This window comes from Ranitomeya imitator, chromosome 8, assembly GCF_032444005.1.
Source record: "Ranitomeya imitator isolate aRanImi1 chromosome 8, aRanImi1.pri, whole genome shotgun sequence".
Lineage (NCBI taxonomy): Eukaryota > Metazoa > Chordata > Amphibia > Anura > Dendrobatidae > Ranitomeya > Ranitomeya imitator.
Genome location: NC_091289.1, coordinates 194,528,248 through 194,545,276, shown reverse-complemented (window position 1 = coordinate 194,545,276; position 17,029 = coordinate 194,528,248). Strand labels below are relative to the sequence as shown.

General features: G+C 44.4%; 1 protein-coding gene across 1 annotated transcript in view; it reads right to left on the bottom strand.

The window, feature by feature from the left end:
• Positions 1 to 17,029, bottom strand: part of ST6GALNAC5 (ST6 N-acetylgalactosaminide alpha-2,6-sialyltransferase 5) — a 124,824-nt gene that overhangs the window by 28,745 nt on the left and 79,050 nt on the right. The window contains exon 3 of the mRNA XM_069738307.1: positions 8,768 to 9,177. Coding sequence (XP_069594408.1) covers positions 8,768 to 9,177 — 410 coding nt within the window. The remainder of the gene's footprint in view (positions 1 to 8,767; positions 9,178 to 17,029) is intronic.

Sequence of the window (17,029 nt, the reverse complement as noted above, 5' to 3'; positions counted from 1 at the left end):
CATGATTGCTCTCTAAGTCCAGTGAAAACGTCTCTTAAACATGAGACACTAATAGAAAGGGTACCAATATTAATGTGCAAATAATTACCTCTGGTGGGTGCCAACGCCTGCCCCTACGCACGTTTCGGCAAACAGCCTTCTTCTGGGGGTGGCATCATACCAGTAAGAGTAAGGTTATATAGTTTCCAACAACCAATCACAGATGACATAACGAATGAACAATAAACAATACAACCTAACAAACCCTCTCTATGGCTAAGAACCCGCCGGGACTTGATACTGCATTCATTAAAACTCACTAGGGGAGGTGTGGAATAGCATCTGTGTGCACACCAATAATAGAGCTAGACTGCATGTCGTAATTAGGTATCCGCCCATCCACCATCACATACCATGGGAATGGGTAGTACCTTATAAGACTAAAGGCCAATCGAACAGCAAGAGGTGTGTCCACAACCTAGATCATAACAAAATACGCCCCCATAAGCAAATAGTGCTTATCACGCTATGGAGAAATAACAGAGACAGGGAGAATACATAAAGTAGTGCTGCAGATATTAACGGCGCAGACCGCCCCGTCCGATGAGGAGAGAAACAACGAGGAGCGCGTCAGTGTCGGCGATCCGGTCACCCCTAGCTCCCAGCACAGTACGGTCTATGCCCCTTACCCGTACTATAAGACTTTTAGATATTTGTTACGTTTATAGTAGCACGGTACTTATATTTCTATTATATGCCACTCAGCACTGTGTTCACTTTGTATTTTTAGCGGCATGACTGTGAGTGATTGGGATACGACTGTTAGTGTATATGTTGTAAGGGCATTTTCGCAATATATCTTTTTAGCGTTGTTCATAGTGCGCAGGCGTCGTTGCGGTATGGGAGCATCGCGGGGCGTGTCTTTTTACTCGGCGCTCCGGTCATGTGACCTGACGCCTGCCATGGTAGGCGGGGTCCGGTTCGTGACCGGATCGCCGACACTGACGCGCTCCTCGTTGTTTCTCTCCTCATCGGACGGGGCGGTCTGCGCCGTTAATATCTGCAGCACTACTTTATGTATTCTCCCTGTCTCTGTTATTTCTCCATAGCGTGATAAGCACTATTTGCTTATGGGGGCGTATTTTGTTATGATCTAGGTTGTGGACACACCTCTTGCTGTTCGATTGGCCTTTAGTCTTATAAGGTACTACCCATTCCCATGGTATGTGATGGTGGATGGGCGGATACCTAATTATGACATGCAGTCTAGCTCTATTATTGGTGTGCACACAGATGCTATTCCACACCTCCCCTAGTGAGTTTTAATGAATGCAGTATCAAGTCCCGGCGGGTTCTTAGCCATAGAGAGGGTTTGTTAGGTTGTATTGTTTATTGTTCATTCGTTATGTCATCTGTGATTGGTTGTTGGAAACTATATAACCTTACTCTTACTGGTATGATGCCACCCCCAGAAGAAGGCTGTTTGCCGAAACGTGCGTAGGGGCAGGCGTTGGCACCCACCAGAGGTAATTATTTGCACATTAATATTGGTACCCTTTCTATTAGTGTCTCATGTTTAAGAGACGTTTTCACTGGACTTAGAGAGCAATCATGTGCAATATATTGGTTTATTTGGCTCCTGAATAGTACCTCTTGTTGATAACATGGTGGGTCCCTATGCCATATCTTGGTTTCCCACTTTCTAATGCCTACATGTTGGTATTTTTTGTACTTTTGTATTTTTTGTTTTTTTTTGTTGTCTTTTCAATAAAATTTACATTTCTATATCTTTGGTTCTTGTGTACATTTTTTTATCGGATTTTTCAATTATTAGGTTCTGTAGAAGGACGTAGATCTGGGGATTTATTATGATGGAATATAGGCTGAACTGGATGGACAAATGTCTTTTTTCAGCCTTACTAACTATGTTACTATGTTACTATGATATGCATATTCTAGAATACCCGATGTCTTAGAATCGGGCCACCATCTAGTAACCCTATAATGACAACCATCTTGTTTTACTTGCCAGGTGTAACTGAAATTAATAACTAAGAAAGTTTGTAAATTGAGATTACAAAATCTGTGCTGTTATTCTGCGCATGCAGCTCCTATCTGAACTTATATATTTCCATAGTAACACACTATAAATTAGAGAATTACAAAGTAGCTGCACACGCTGGATATAGACTTAAAGGGGTTTTCTCATAAAGACAGCCCATGACTATATGCCCTATAAGGGTGATTTCAGACTTTTGTCCCAAACCTGAACCACCCCTTTAAGCTTTATTTAAAGCATGCGGGTAGTTTCGGATGATTTTTAAGAACATATTGCCCTGTGTGTGTACATGAGGAATATATATATTTATGGCTATTATATTATTATTATTATTTATTATTATAGCGCCATTTATTCCATGGCGCTGTACATGTGAGGAGGGGTATACATAATGAAAACAAGTACAATAATCTTAAACAATACAAGTCATAACTGGTACAGGAGGAATGAGGACCCTGCCCGCGAGGGCTCTCAATCTACAAGGGATGGGTGAGAATACAGTAGGTGAGGGTAGAGCTGGTCATGCAGCGGTTTGGTCGATCGGTGGTTACTGCAGGTTGTAGGCTTGTCGGAAGAGGTGGGTCTTCAGGTTCTTTTTGAAGGTTTCGATGGTAGGTGAGAGTCTGATGTGTTGCGGTAGAGGGTTCCAGAGTAGGGGGGATGCACGAGAGAAATCTTGTATACGATTGTGGGAAGAGGAGATAAGAGGGGAGTAGAGAAGGAGATCTTGTGAGGATCGGAGGTTGCGTGTAGGGAAGTACCGGGAGACGAGGTCACAGATACAGCCAAGAAGCAACGAAGAGTGGTGGTGGTGGGAGACTCACTACTGAGAGGCACAGAAGCAGCCATCTGCAGACCGGACATAACTGCAAGAGAAGTATGCTGCCTTCCAGGTGCGATGATCAAGGATGTGACCGATAGGATACCAAAGCTCTTCAGCTCCAAGGACGTCCACCCATTTCTTCTGATACATGTTGGCACCAATGACACGGCAAGGAAAGACCTACCGACAATCTGCAAGGACTTTGAAGAGTTGGGGAAGAAAGTAAAGGAACTGGATGCACAGGTAGTTTTTTCTTCTATCCTTCCAGTAGACGGGCATGGCACCAGGAGATGGAACAGGATCCTTGATGCAAACAACTGGCTAAGACGATGGTGCAGACAACAAGGATTTGGATTCCTGGACCACGGTGTGAATTACTGGTATGATGGACTCCTCGCCAGAGACGGACTACACCTCAAGAAACCTGGGAAACACACATTCGCCAGAAGACTCGCTACACTCATCAGGAGGGCGTTAAACTAGAAGAAGAGGGGACGGGAAGAAAAACATTAGACTCGAACAAAGACGACCCAGGAAAACATACTCAGAAGGGAGGTAAGAACATTTCTAAAACAATCCACAGTGAGGAGATTGGAACAAAACAAAATCCTCTAAACTGCATGCTCGCAAACGCCAGAAGCCTGACAAACAAGATGGAAGAACTAGAAGCAGAAATATCTACAGGTAACTTTGACATAGTGGGAATAACCGAGACATGGTTAGATGAAAGCTATGACTGGGCAGTTAACTTACAGGGTTACAGTCTGTTTAGAAAGGATCGTAAAAATCGGAGAGGAGGAGGGGTTTGTCTCTATGTAAAGTCTTGTCTAAAGTCCACTTTAAGGGAGGATATTAGCGAAGGGAATGAGGATGTCGAGTCCATATGGGTTGAAATTCATGGAGGGAAAAATGGTAACAAAATTCTCATTGGGGTCTGTTACAAACCCCCAAATATAACAGAAAGCATGGAAAGTCTACTTCTAAAGCAGATAGATGAAGCTGCAACCCATAATGAGGTCCTGGTTATGGGGGACTTTAACTACCCGGATATTAACTGGGAAACAGAAACCTGTGAAACCCATAAAGGCAACAGGTTTCTGCTAATAACCAAGAAAAATTATCTTTCTCAATTGGTGCAGAATCCAACCAGAGGAGTAGCACTTTTAGACCTAATACTATCTAATAGACCTGACAGAATAACAAATCTGCAGGTGGTTGGGCATTTAGGAAATAGCGACCACAATATTGTGCAGTTTCACCTGTCTTTCACTAGGGGGACTTGTCAGGGAGTCACAAAAACATTGAACTTTAGGAAGGCAAAGTTTGAACAGCTTAGAGATGCCCTTAATCTGGTAGACTGGGACAATATCCTCAGAAATGAGAATACAGATAATAAATGGGAAATGTTTAAGAACATCCTAAATAGGCAGTGTAAGCGGTTTATACCTTGTGGGAATAAAAGGACTAGAAATAGGAAAAACCCAATGTGGCTAAACAAAGAAGTAAGACAGGCAATTAACAGTAAAAAGAAAGCATTTGCACTACTAAAGCAGGATGGCACCATTGAAGCTCTAAAAAACTATAGGGAGAAAAATACTTTATCTAAAAAACTAATTAAAGCTGCCAAAAAGGAAACAGAGAAGCACATTGCTAAGGAGAGTAAAACTAATCCCAAACTGTTCTTCAACTATATCAATAGTAAAAGAATAAAAACTGAAAATGTAGGCCCCTTAAAAAATAGTGAGGAAAGAATGGTTGTAGATGACGAGGAAAAAGCTAACATATTAAACACCTTCTTCTCCACGGTATTCACGGTGGAAAATGAAATGCTAGGTGAAATCCCAAGAAACAATGAAAACCCTATATTAAGGGTCACCAATCTAACCCAAGAAGAGGTGCGAAACCGGCTAAATAAGATTAAAATAGATAAATCTCCGGGTCCGGATGGCATACACCCACGAGTACTAAGAGAACTAAGTAATGTAATAGATAAACCATTATTTCTTATTTTTAGGGACTCTATAGCGACAGGGTCTGTTCCGCAGGATTGGCGCATAGCAAATGTGGTGCCAATATTCAAAAAGGGCTCTAAAAGTGAACCTGGAAATTATAGGCCAGTAAGTCTAACCTCTATTGTTGGTAAAATATTTGAAGGGTTTCTGAGGGATGTTATTCTGGATTATCTCAATGAGAATAACTGTTTAACTCCATATCAGCATGGGTTTATGAGAAATCGCTCCTGTCAAACCAATCTAATCAGTTTTTATGAAGAGGTAAGCTATAGGCTGGACCACGGTGAGTCATTGGACGTGGTATATCTCGATTTTTCCAAAGCGTTTGATACCGTGCCGCACAAGAGGTTGGTACACAAAATGAGAATGCTTGGTCTGGGGGAAATTGTGTGTAAATGGGTTAGTAACTGGCTTAGTGATAGAAAGCAGAGGGTGGTTATAAATGGTATAGTCTCTAACTGGGTCGCTGTGACCAGTGGGGTACCGCAGGGGTCAGTATTGGGACCTGTTCTCTTCAACATATTCATTAATGATCTGGTAGAAGGTTTACACAGTAAAATATCGATATTTGCAGATGATACAAAACTATGTAAAGCAGTTAATACAAGAGAAGATAGTATTCTGCTACAGATGGATCTGGATAAGTTGGAAACTTGGGCTGAAAGGTGGCAGATGAGGTTTAACAATGATAAATGTAAGGTTATACACATGGGAAGAGGGAATCAATATCACCATTACACACTGAACGGGAAACCACTGGGTAAATCTGACAGGGAGAAGGACTTGGGGATCCTAGTTAATGATAAACTTACCTGGAGCAGCCAGTGCCAGGCAGCAGCTGCCAAGGCAAACAGGATCATGGGGTGCATTAAAAGAGGTCTGGATACACATGATGAGAGCATTATACTGCCTCTGTACAAATCCCTAGTTAGACCGCACATGGAGTACTGTGTCCAGTTTTGGGCACCGGTGCTCAGGAAGGATATAATGGAACTAGAGAGAGTACAAAGGAGGGCAACAAAATTAATAAAGGGGATGGGAGAACTACAATACCCAGATAGATTAGCGAAATTAGGATTATTTAGTCTAGAAAAAAGACGACTGAGGGGCGATCTAATAACCATGTATAAGTATATAAGGGGACAATACAAATATCTCGCTGAGGATCTGTTTATACCAAGGAAGGTGACGGGCACAAGGGGGCATTCTTTGCGTCTGGAGGAGAGAAGGTTTTTCCACCAACATAGAAGAGGATTCTTTACTGTTAGGGCAGTGAGAATCTGGAATTGCTTGCCTGAGGAGGTGGTGATGGCGAACTCAGTCGAGGGGTTCAAGAGAGGCCTGGATGTCTTCCTGGAGCAGAACAATATTGTATCATACAATTATTAGGTTCTGTAGAAGGACGTAGATCTGGGTATTTATTATGATGGAATATAGGCTGAACTGGATGGACAAATGTCTTTTTTCGGCCTTACTAACTATGTTACTATGTTACTATGTATGGAGGAGACAGGTTGTGGATGGCTTTGTACGTCATGGTTAGGGTTTTGTAGTGGAGTCTCTGGGCAATGGGGAGCCAGTGAAGGGATTGACAGAGGGGAGAGGCCGGGGAATAGCGGGGGGACAGGTGGATTAGTCGGGCAGCAGAGTTTAGAATAGATTGGAGGGGTGCGAGAGTGTTAGAGGGGAGGCCACAGAGCAGGAGGTTACAGTAGTCGAGGCAGGTGATGATGAGGGCATGGGCTAGGGTTTTTGCAGATTCTTGGTTGAGGAATGTACGGATCCGTGAAATATTTTTGAGTTGAAGTCGGCAGGAAGTGGAAAGGGCTTGGATAAGTGGTTTTATGGAGATATCAGTGTCAAGGATTACCCCGAGACAGCGAGCTTGTGGGACTGGGGAGAGTGGGCAGCCATTTACTGTAATGGATAGGTTCGTTGGGGGGGTCACGTGAGATGGGGGAAAGATGATGAATTCTGTTTTGTCCATGTTAAGTTTCAGAAATCTAGCGGAGAAGAAGGATGAAATAGTGGACAGACATTGAGGGATTCTGGTTAGTAGGGAGGTGATATCTGGTCCAGAGATGTAGATCTGTGTGTCATCAGCATAGAGATGATACTGAAAGCCATGAGATTCTATGAGCTGTCCCAGGCCAAAGGTGTAAATGGAGAAGAGCAGGGGCCCAAGGACTGAACCTTGTGGGACTCCGACAGATGGGGGGCGAGGTGAGGAGGTGGTGTGTGAGTGGGAGACGCTGAATGTTGGGTCAGTTAGGTATGATGAGATCCAGGATAGGGCCAAGTCTGTGATGTCAAGGGATGAGAGGGTCTGTAATAATAGGGAATGGTCCACTGTGTCAAAGGCAGCCGACAGGTCGAGGAGGAGGAGGATAAAGTAGTGTCGCTTGCTCTTGGCGGTTAATAGGTCATTGGTGACCTTAGTTAGGGCAGTTTCAGTGGAGTGGTGTGACCGGAAGCCAGATTGTAAGCGGTCGAAGAGGGATCAGGAAGAGAGATGGGAGGACAGCTCAAGGTAGGTGTGTTGTTCCAGTAGCTTGGAGGCATAGGGGAGAAGTGATATAGGGCGATAGCTAGATACAGAGGATGGGTCAAGACAGGGCTTTTTGAGGATAGGTGTGATGGAGGCATGTTTAAAGCTTTAGGGAAAACACCAGTTGTTAGTGATAGGTTGAAGAGATGGGTTAGGGTTGGGATGAAGACTGTGGTGAGGTTTGGGATGAAGTGGGATGGGATCGGGTCAAGTGCACAGGTGGTGAGATGCGATCTTGAGAGTAGAGTGGAGAGTCGATCTTCTGTGATGGTGGAGAAGTTGGTTTTTGGAGGTGGAGGGCTGCGTAATTGGGAGGAAGGGCTCTGGGGGTTGTCGACTAAAATTGTCTCTGATGTTCTCAATCTTCTGCTTGAAAAATGAGGCAAAGTCTTCAGCTGAGATGAGTGGGGAGGGAGGAGGTGCTGGGAGACGGAGGAGAGAGTTGAAGGTGTTGAATAACTGTTTAGGGTTGTGAGACAGAGAGGATATGAGAGATGAGAAGTAGGTTTGTTTTGCTGTGGCGAGTGTGGTCTTGAAAGTAGTGAGGGACTGTTTGAATGCGATATTACTTGTATCCTGCACTTTCACCAGTTTCCCCCTCCAGTTTTCGGCTGTTTCTGGGCTGGTGGGTGGAGGTGAGCTATTTTGGTGCCTCGCATACACAGCACACACAGACCAGTGGGATTCCTGTTCTTTGTGATCTATATGGTACATGCTCAAAATCTTCAGCAGAATGGAGGTCATTATACAGAAATACTGAGCAGTACAGATCTGAATCCAACTCTGGGGTTAAATAAAACACTTGTGAGCATCAGCATGGGATAATGACATATAGCAGTACTATGGAGTAGCTGTGAATCCAGATTTGGGGTAAGATAAAATATTTACTAGAGAACATCAGCATGGAGGACATTAGTCATAAATATTGAGCAGTACAAATGTGAATCCAGCTCTGGGGTTAAATAAAACGCTTGATACCTGCAACGTGGAGGACATTATACAGCAATGCTGAGCAGTGCAGCTATGAATCCAGCACCCCGGTGGATAAAACACTTACCGGAAAGCAGCAGCATAGTTTCACTCCCGTCCTCTCTACATAAACTTAAATAGGCAGCTGTAATCTGATTCCTCAGTGAGTTGCCAACCTGTGTTATCTTCAGCAAGTTTCTTGCATTCACTTGTACTATTGATTTATGTAAAGTTTAAAGCTGGTTACAATGACCACCTATGACGTTGGGCCTGATGTGTCCTGACCTGACATAAAATCCTATTCCCAACACGACAACAACAAAAATAAATAATAATGTCAAACAAAACAATATTTTCTTTTTCCACAATTTTCCTACCTGTCTTTTCCGGTCTCTTTCTTGAACAGTTCATCAAAATGCAGCATCTTGTGGCGGGTGATGATGTGGACTTTTAGTCGAGGTAGTATCTTGCTGATGAGCTGCAGGTTGTTGTAAACTAATCCTTTGCCGTCTCGTCTCATGTAGCTGCTGGGCCCCCAGAATATGAAGACGGTGCCTTGGCTCATGTTCAGAAGTTCGTTGCGGCTCCGGAGTATCCGCTGAATGCTGGAGTGCGCGATCACTCGCAGGCTGGTCTTGTTGCCCACATCCTGTCCGTAGCCCCGGGTGGGGGCATCGTTCATGCGGATCACACACTCCGTCTGGTCAATCTGATGCCCCAGTTTACTGCCCAGCAGGTGTCCCGAGCTGGTGACCAGTGCACAACTCTTGCAGTGCATTCTCAGGGGCTGTGGAAAGAAAAGATTGCAGCAGTGAAAACAAATAGTAAAACGTAAATCCGCAGGGAAAGCGCTCGGATCTCAAAGCTCCAAAACTGCACCCTGTAATTGAGGTAACAGAAATGTCCCCCGGGTATTAGGAACACACAAATTATTATAAAGGCGAATAATCTTCCTCCCCAATAAAGTTTCAACTAAAATGAAAAATACATTTATCCCCTGTGGAGTCGGCATCAGACACATAGATCTCGGTTGCAAAAACTAGAGGGACCGACCCGCTACGGAGACAGACCCTTGAATACTGGGACATATTATACAATTAAATTGACCATGAAATCTATTTCCAATCAAGAGCGACTATGACAGCCTGTATAAAAGCCGAGGCAGGGAATGCAGCAGACATTTTGTGGTGAATCTGGATAGTAAGAGGACGTCACCACTCAGCCATGCAGATAGGAAGAGAAAGCCATAAAACACTGAATAAACTATACAGAGAGTGTGACAGGACAGGTTACCGTCCATTTACCCATATCCAGATATGTGGAAATCACTGACATTATTAAGGCTGGGTTGAAGCTTGAAAGGGGTTGATACAGTCCTAGTAAACCTCAGAGTGTTACATGCATCTTTGCAGGGTATTTACATTACTTGTGATTCGGAGCAAATCAAATCTTTGGAAGTAATTTGACAAAACTGTCAAATTCAGATTTCAAAATAATCGCTCATCTCGAATCGCTAGTTATCCTCGTGATATAGCCTAGAACGGTCCAACTGACCCAGTGTCGTTTTTGAAACGCATGATGAGAAGAGTGTGACAGCTGCCAATCATCAAAATCAACTAGAAAACCCACTATAAACAGAAATAGCTAGGGTTAGGGTTAGGATCCCTAGGGTTAGGGTTAGGATCCCTAGGGTTAGGATCCCTAGTAACTCTAGGGATCCTAACCCTAACCCTAGGAATCCTAACCCTAGGGATCCTAACCCTAACCCTAGGGATCCTCACCCTAACCCTAGGGATCTTAACCCTTAGGGTTAGGATCCTAACCCTTAGGGTTAGGATCCCTAGGGTTAGGGTGAGGATCCCTAGGGTTAGGGTTGGGGGGTGACTTATCAGTGTGTATTCTTGTGTTTTTCTATTGAAACGCATGCGTTTAAAAACGCATGCAAACGCATGTGCTTAAAAACGCATGCCTTTACATAGACAGCAATACTTTTTTTGCGGCAAAAAAACGCCGCTAGAAATTACTACAGGTTGCATTTCCGCAACAAAACGCAAGAATAGAAACGACGCATGCATCGTCAAAACGCGGCAAAACGCATGCAAAAAACGCATGCGTTTTTAATGTTAAGTATAGAAAAAAAAACGCATGCTTTTTTTGCGCTAAAACGCAGTGGCAAAAAACGCAAATGTGAAACCAGCCTGAGACAGATTCAGTAAGCCAAAAAAAAAACACAACCGAGACCTGTGGCAAAAAGGAAGAATAATGGACGACTGTTGAAGTGATCCATTTCCATAGACTTCAGGGTGAAAAAAAAAAGATCCAGCAACAATGTGTTTTATAGAAAGACAAAAAAAAGTTGTGTCTGTCCCACCGAGATAACGGATTACTGCGGGATCCGATTTGGACGGATGATTTCCGGACACCAGACCTCGGCCTAACGCCACCATTATCTGTGCCGATCGCGGGTCCGGACATAACGCGCATTCACATCAGTCCTTGTTTGCCGACACATTCTTAATTCTCATCTAAGACGAAGCCAAAAATAATCAGATCAGCTTCTAAGAAAAAGCCGAGAATCCCCATCAATCCAACGAGAGTCCAATTATCCCCGACATCGCGGCTCTCACAAAAAATGTCACTTTCAAGTCGTTTCTGGCGTCTTCAAGAAAATCCTGCAATTAAACCATTTCCTTTACTTCTGTCGCAGCCGCTGCAATCAGCATCGTACACAGAATCGTCTCCCCGTTTTCATTTGCAAGGAAGACTCTTGACATCTTCGCTAATGAACAGACTCGTACGACACGGAGAGACACTAATTTTTATTTGTTGTCGAGTCACAGGGGGAAGTCGGGAAGAAGCGACACTTCAAGAAAGGAAGAGAGGATTTCTACCAAAAAAAAAAAATCACTCGAGCCACATCCATAGCGGGATTCACCAATATCGAGGGGCGATGGTAACGTACGAGAGTGAGAAAAATGGCAACTGTGATCTGGGCAGAAAGCAAAGTGTTTGGGGGAGATCTCTGTGAGACGAACGATCATCGGAACAATTGGGATTTCTAACAAAAGAACAAGTCATTTCTTTTCCCATAGAAACAGCGCCCTCATCTGGTATTATTAAGAGCCAAGCTGCAATACCAAATGCTGCCATGATTAGGAGAGGCGCCATTTCTAGCGGAAATAAAACACTATTTTCTAATCTCAGACAAATCTTTTGAGCCGGGCTATTTGCTTTGATTCAACCTACTTCACATTACATATTAGTGACCGAAGCTGTTACATCTGTGGGAACCAAATGCTAAATTCAGGGGCCATTCATGCATTTCAAAGAAACCAGTAATACAAGGGGTTACTCCAAACCACGCAGAGCCGCATCCCATGCAGTTTATAGGGGGGCGCAGATTTTCCATTCCAGCATAGGGCTGACGAACCTTACATCTGCGGTAATGGCGGTCCGGGAACCAGGGATATCTGTGGCACCGGGATACCTCGGTAATGTAGATACCCACAAATACTATGGAAGAACAGGGAGCCACGTCCACCACATAGGAAACTAGTTCCTCCAGAGTACGGTAAGATGGGACACAAAATTGCCATTATTAGTTTGTGATGACACTTTTATTGTGGGGCACAAAGGGGGTATTATTACTGTAAGGGGGCATAGAGGGGGTGCTGTTACAATATAGAGATTCAATGATAGTATATTACTTTTGGGGGCACAGAGACAGACATAAAATAGTAATTTTACTTTGTGGGGGCTTTTATGTAAAGAGATGTCTGGATTGGAAGAAGTTGTCTTGGTGGTCAGGGCTGTATGGAGGAGAAAAACAGGGAAATGAATTTTTTGATTCTTGGGGTGGGGGCTTGTGCCGATAATGCTTAGAAACATTACAAATGCCCTTACATTGGACCCATATAATTAAGATAAGCTCCATCTGAATGCAGTTTTGCACAACCCAATGAGGAGGAAGATTGGGAATTTATAAAGGGACAGAGCACCGTGACAGCCATGAGTCGCGTTCGTGCGCCTGACGACATGCATGACTGCGGTCACGCATTAATGTCAGGTCCACCTAACGTGCTTCTACCCCAGACACATGAGCACTTTGCCCTCAGTTGATTGACTTTCCATCGTTCTGTCATTTCCGGCTTTGTCCGTGCCAATTCCCGGCTGACTCAGGAGCGTTATAAACCTTGTTAATAAGCTGCCACCAGTCCGGGGACATCGATTGAACCCTCGTGTGATCCCAGCAGCCGGGGCCATTGTATCTTATTCTTCTTTCCAATAGTGAGGACTGTAGGGTAACGACCTTCCCTCCGCCGCCCCTACAAAAGATGGATGACGGTCCTGTAAGCCGTAAGCACCTATAAAGCTCAGATTTACCGAGCCCCGTTCTGTTCTGCTCCCAATAAAAGTGTCCGCAGAGAAAGATCAGTATCAATCACGGCCCTATTGGAGTGGGAGTTAGGACACAAAAATAACCTAAAGCCATCAACCAGAGTAATGGTCAAAGCAGCGGCAGCAATCAGCCAAGAGAAACGCGTGAGCGCAAGGTGAAATACACGACTAATGTGCAACACACGGCTAATGTGCACCGACAGATCATTATGATGGAGGATGGGGGTCTCTGAGCAGCGGCCATTGGGTCAGTGCCGTCTGGTTTAGAGACGGACCTGTAACCAGAACGTCTCGGTGTTCATCAGGCCTCCTGCAAGAGATCAATGACGCCGGACGCGCCTGCCCTGATCCCTGCTCTGCTGTCACCGGCGGCCGCGCTCAACACAGGATCTAATTCCCAGCTTTTATTGGGCTAAATGTTTGCAATGGTTTCAGTCCAATATAATTTCCCTTTGAGGAAACGGACAAATCGATAAATACTCAACTTCACTTTTGCTCTTTCCTGAAGTTTCTTGAATCTGCGGCGGCCGTCGTGGATCTGTGAGCGGAACGTACAGACATAAGGCCCCGTTCACACTCATCGGAGCCGATGTCCATCCTCATGCAAGGTCCCATAACCTCGTCCACATGCATGGAAGAAATCCAGACGGATTATTATTAGCGCTGGGAAAATAAAATGTGCAACGGAAATAAGCAACATGGAGCCTGAGCAGAAGCGCCAATGATCAGTCCTACTGAACGACAACAGGGCCGATCCTTGTGCCGACACCCGCTACACACCGACAGGAGGAATATCAGGCTCAGTTTGATGTGTGATCGAAATCTAGATAAAGCGATTAAAAGGGCTGTCTATGTCTATATCAATTTCATCTTAAAGGTGTATGTTATTACAATGATTAGGCATATCGCTGGGATTTATTATATTATGAGCTGTGGGGGTCCAACTTTTGTGACCACCCGTCAAGCTCAAAAACAAAGAGGATTAAGCTCTTTGGTGTTATAACCTAATAATATGTCTTATTGTATAATGAAAAAGTGCCCCCTAGTGGTGACTATATATACTTGTAAGAAGTGCCCCCTAGTGGTGACTATATATACTTGTAAGAAGTGCCCCCTAGTGGTGACTATATATACTTGTAAGAAGTAAGTGCCCCCTAGTGGTGACTATATATACCTGTAAGAAGTAAGTGCCCCCTAGTGGTGACTATATATACTTGTAAGAAGTAAGTGCCCCCTAGTGGTGACTATATACCTGTAAGAAGTAAGTGCCCCCTTGTGGTGACCATATATACCTGTAAGAAGTAAGTGCCCCCTAGTGGTGACTATATATACCTGTAAGACGTAAGTGCCCCCTAGTGGTGACTATATATACCTGTAAGAAGTAAGTGCCCCCAAGTGGTGACTATATATACTTGTAAGAAGTGCCCCCTAGTGGTGACTATATACCTTTAAGAAGTAAGTGCCCCCTAGTGGTGACTATATATACCTGTAAGAAGTAAGTGCCCCCTTGTGGTGACTATATATACCTGTAAGAAGTAAGTGCCCCCTAGTGGTGACTATATATACCTGTAAGAAGTAAGTGCCCCCTAGTGGTGACTATATATACCTGTAAGAAGTAAGTGCCCCCTAGTGGTGACTATATATACCTGTAAGAAGTAAGTGCCCCCTTGTGGTGACTATATATACCTGTAAGAAGTAAGTGCCCCCTAGTGGTGACTATATATACCTGTAAGTAGTAAGTGCCCCCTAGTGGTGACTATATATACTTGTAAGAAGTAAGTGCCCCCTAGTGGTGATTATATATACTTGTAAGAAGTAAGTGCCCCCTAGTGGTGACTATATACCTTTAAGAAGTAAGTGCCTCCTAGTGGTGGCTATATATACCTGAAAGAAGTAAGTGCCCCCTAGTGGTGACTATATACCTGTAAGAAGTAAGTGCCCCCTAGTGGTGACTATATATACATGTAACAAGTAAGTGCCCCCTAGTTGTGACTATATTTACCTGTAAGAAGTAAGTGCCCCCTAGTGGTGACTATATATACCTGTAAGAAGTAAGTGCCCCCTAGTGGTGACTATATATACTTGTAAGAAGTAAGTGCCCCCTAGTGGTGATTATATATACTTGTAAGAAGTAAGTGCCCCCTAGTGGTGACTATATACCTTTAAGAAGTAAGTGCCCCCTAGTGGTGGCTACATATACCTGTGAGAAGTAAGTGCCCCCTAGTGGTGACTATATACCTGTAAGAAGTAAGTGCCCCCTAGTGGTGACTATATATACCTGTAACAAGTAAGTGCCCCCTAGTTGTGACTATATTTACCTGTAAGAAGTAAGTGCCCCCTAGTGATCACTATATATACCTGTAAGAAGTAAGTGCCCCTATAAGTAGCAATTATAGGAAAATGGTGTGCACTCTGTTAAAAATAGGCAGGTGCAGGCTAAAACTGGAGTGGATCCAGTCGAATCAAATGATTGAAGAAACAGCCGCACTCAAAATGTGGGTTTTCAAATGCATAACATAGATGAAATTTATTGAAGTCACCACTGTAATATTAAAGTGTCGAGGTAACGTTTCGACCCCGTAGTTGGTCTTTATCAAATCTCACTTTAAGGTAGAGGGAGAAGACACCACAGTGGAAAAAATGTAGGGGCTCCTAAAGAGAGCTATTGATATTGAATAAGAGAGTCTGGCAAAGCACAGGGAGGGACCACTGGTCCGGAGCGAAGAGACGCCTGTGGTGATGAGCATGGGGAGGGACCACGGGTCCGGATCGAGGAGACGCCTGTGGTGATGAGGACGGGGAGGGACCACGGGTCCGGATCGAGGAGACGCCTGTGGTGATGAGGACGGGGAGGGACCACGGGTCCGGAGCGAAGAGACGCCTGTGGTGATGAGCACGGGGAGGGACCATGGGTCCGGAGCGAGGAGATGCTTGTGGTGATGAGCACGGGGAGGGACCACGGGTCCGGAGCGAAGAGACACCTGTGGTGATGAGCACGGGGAGGGACCATGGGTCCGGAGCGAGGAGATGCCTGTGGTGATGAGCACGGGGAGGGACCATGGGTCCAGAGCGAGGAGACGCCTGTGGTGATGAGCACGGGGAGGGACCACGGGTCCGGAGCGAGGAGACGCCTGTGGTCATGTGCTTCAGCACAGGCATCTCCTCGCTCCGGACTCTTCTCCCTATAATTACCTCTACCTTAAAGTGAGGTTTGATAAAGACCCACTACGGGGTCGAAACTTTACCTTGACACTTTAATATTACTGTCGTGACTTCAATAAATTTCATCTATGTTATGTATTTAAAAACCCATATTTTGAGTGCGGCTGTTTCTTCAATCACACCTATAAGTAGTAAGCGCCCCCCCAGTGGTGACTGTCAGGAGGTATGGGCTGATGCAATTCTGATTCCATGTTTTTAGCTATTTAAGAAGTGATAAGTTCTGCTAGGAGAAGAAGAAACAAGAAGCATAAGACTCAAGGTACAACTTTAGCCATCCGCCACCTTAATGCAGATTCATCCATGAGGACGGGAGAGACGCTTCTATAATTGTACACAGTGCGGTTGATCACTTTCTGTTTCCCACTGTAAATGTGGGGTCTGGATTTTATGCTCAGACTCCAAATTGCCTAAAAGTGGGATTTACAAGGCAGTTGCTATAATCACCTCTAGGTGGAGCTCCCTGCATACAGGCTATACAGTGAGCTCCCCCTAGTGGTGGCTGCAGGAAGATCAGATTTTAATATTTTTCATGAAGAGCAAGCAGAAGATTTGGAATTTTGTATCAGAAAAAACTAAGTCCCGACTGTAGTAAAGGTACATTAAAAAAATGTACCAGCACAAAATGTTGCACATGATGTAAGTAGGTGAAGAAAATCTCTAAGTAAATTACAAAAGGCATTTATTAGCTTTTACTTGTATTATGAGGAGGCGATTACCACTCGGGGGTCTAACTTGTTTGCAAAAAGGGAAACAGTTCTGGGAATTTCAGAAGCAGAGGCTGTAATCAGCGGCCAAACGAGGTCCTTGGAGAACAAAACTCCAGCAAATAATGTGCTGGCATCTAATCACACAGCTCCGTATTGATCGGTACAGCACCGTGCCCACAATGTGGCTGGCACCGGTCCTAACCTACGGGTTTGTCTCAACTGAAGTAGGAAAGCAAATTGCAAGTGAAATTAAATCAATGTGAATCGACTTTCTATTGTTTCCTTCGGAGGGGAACGTCACCGTCTTAATTG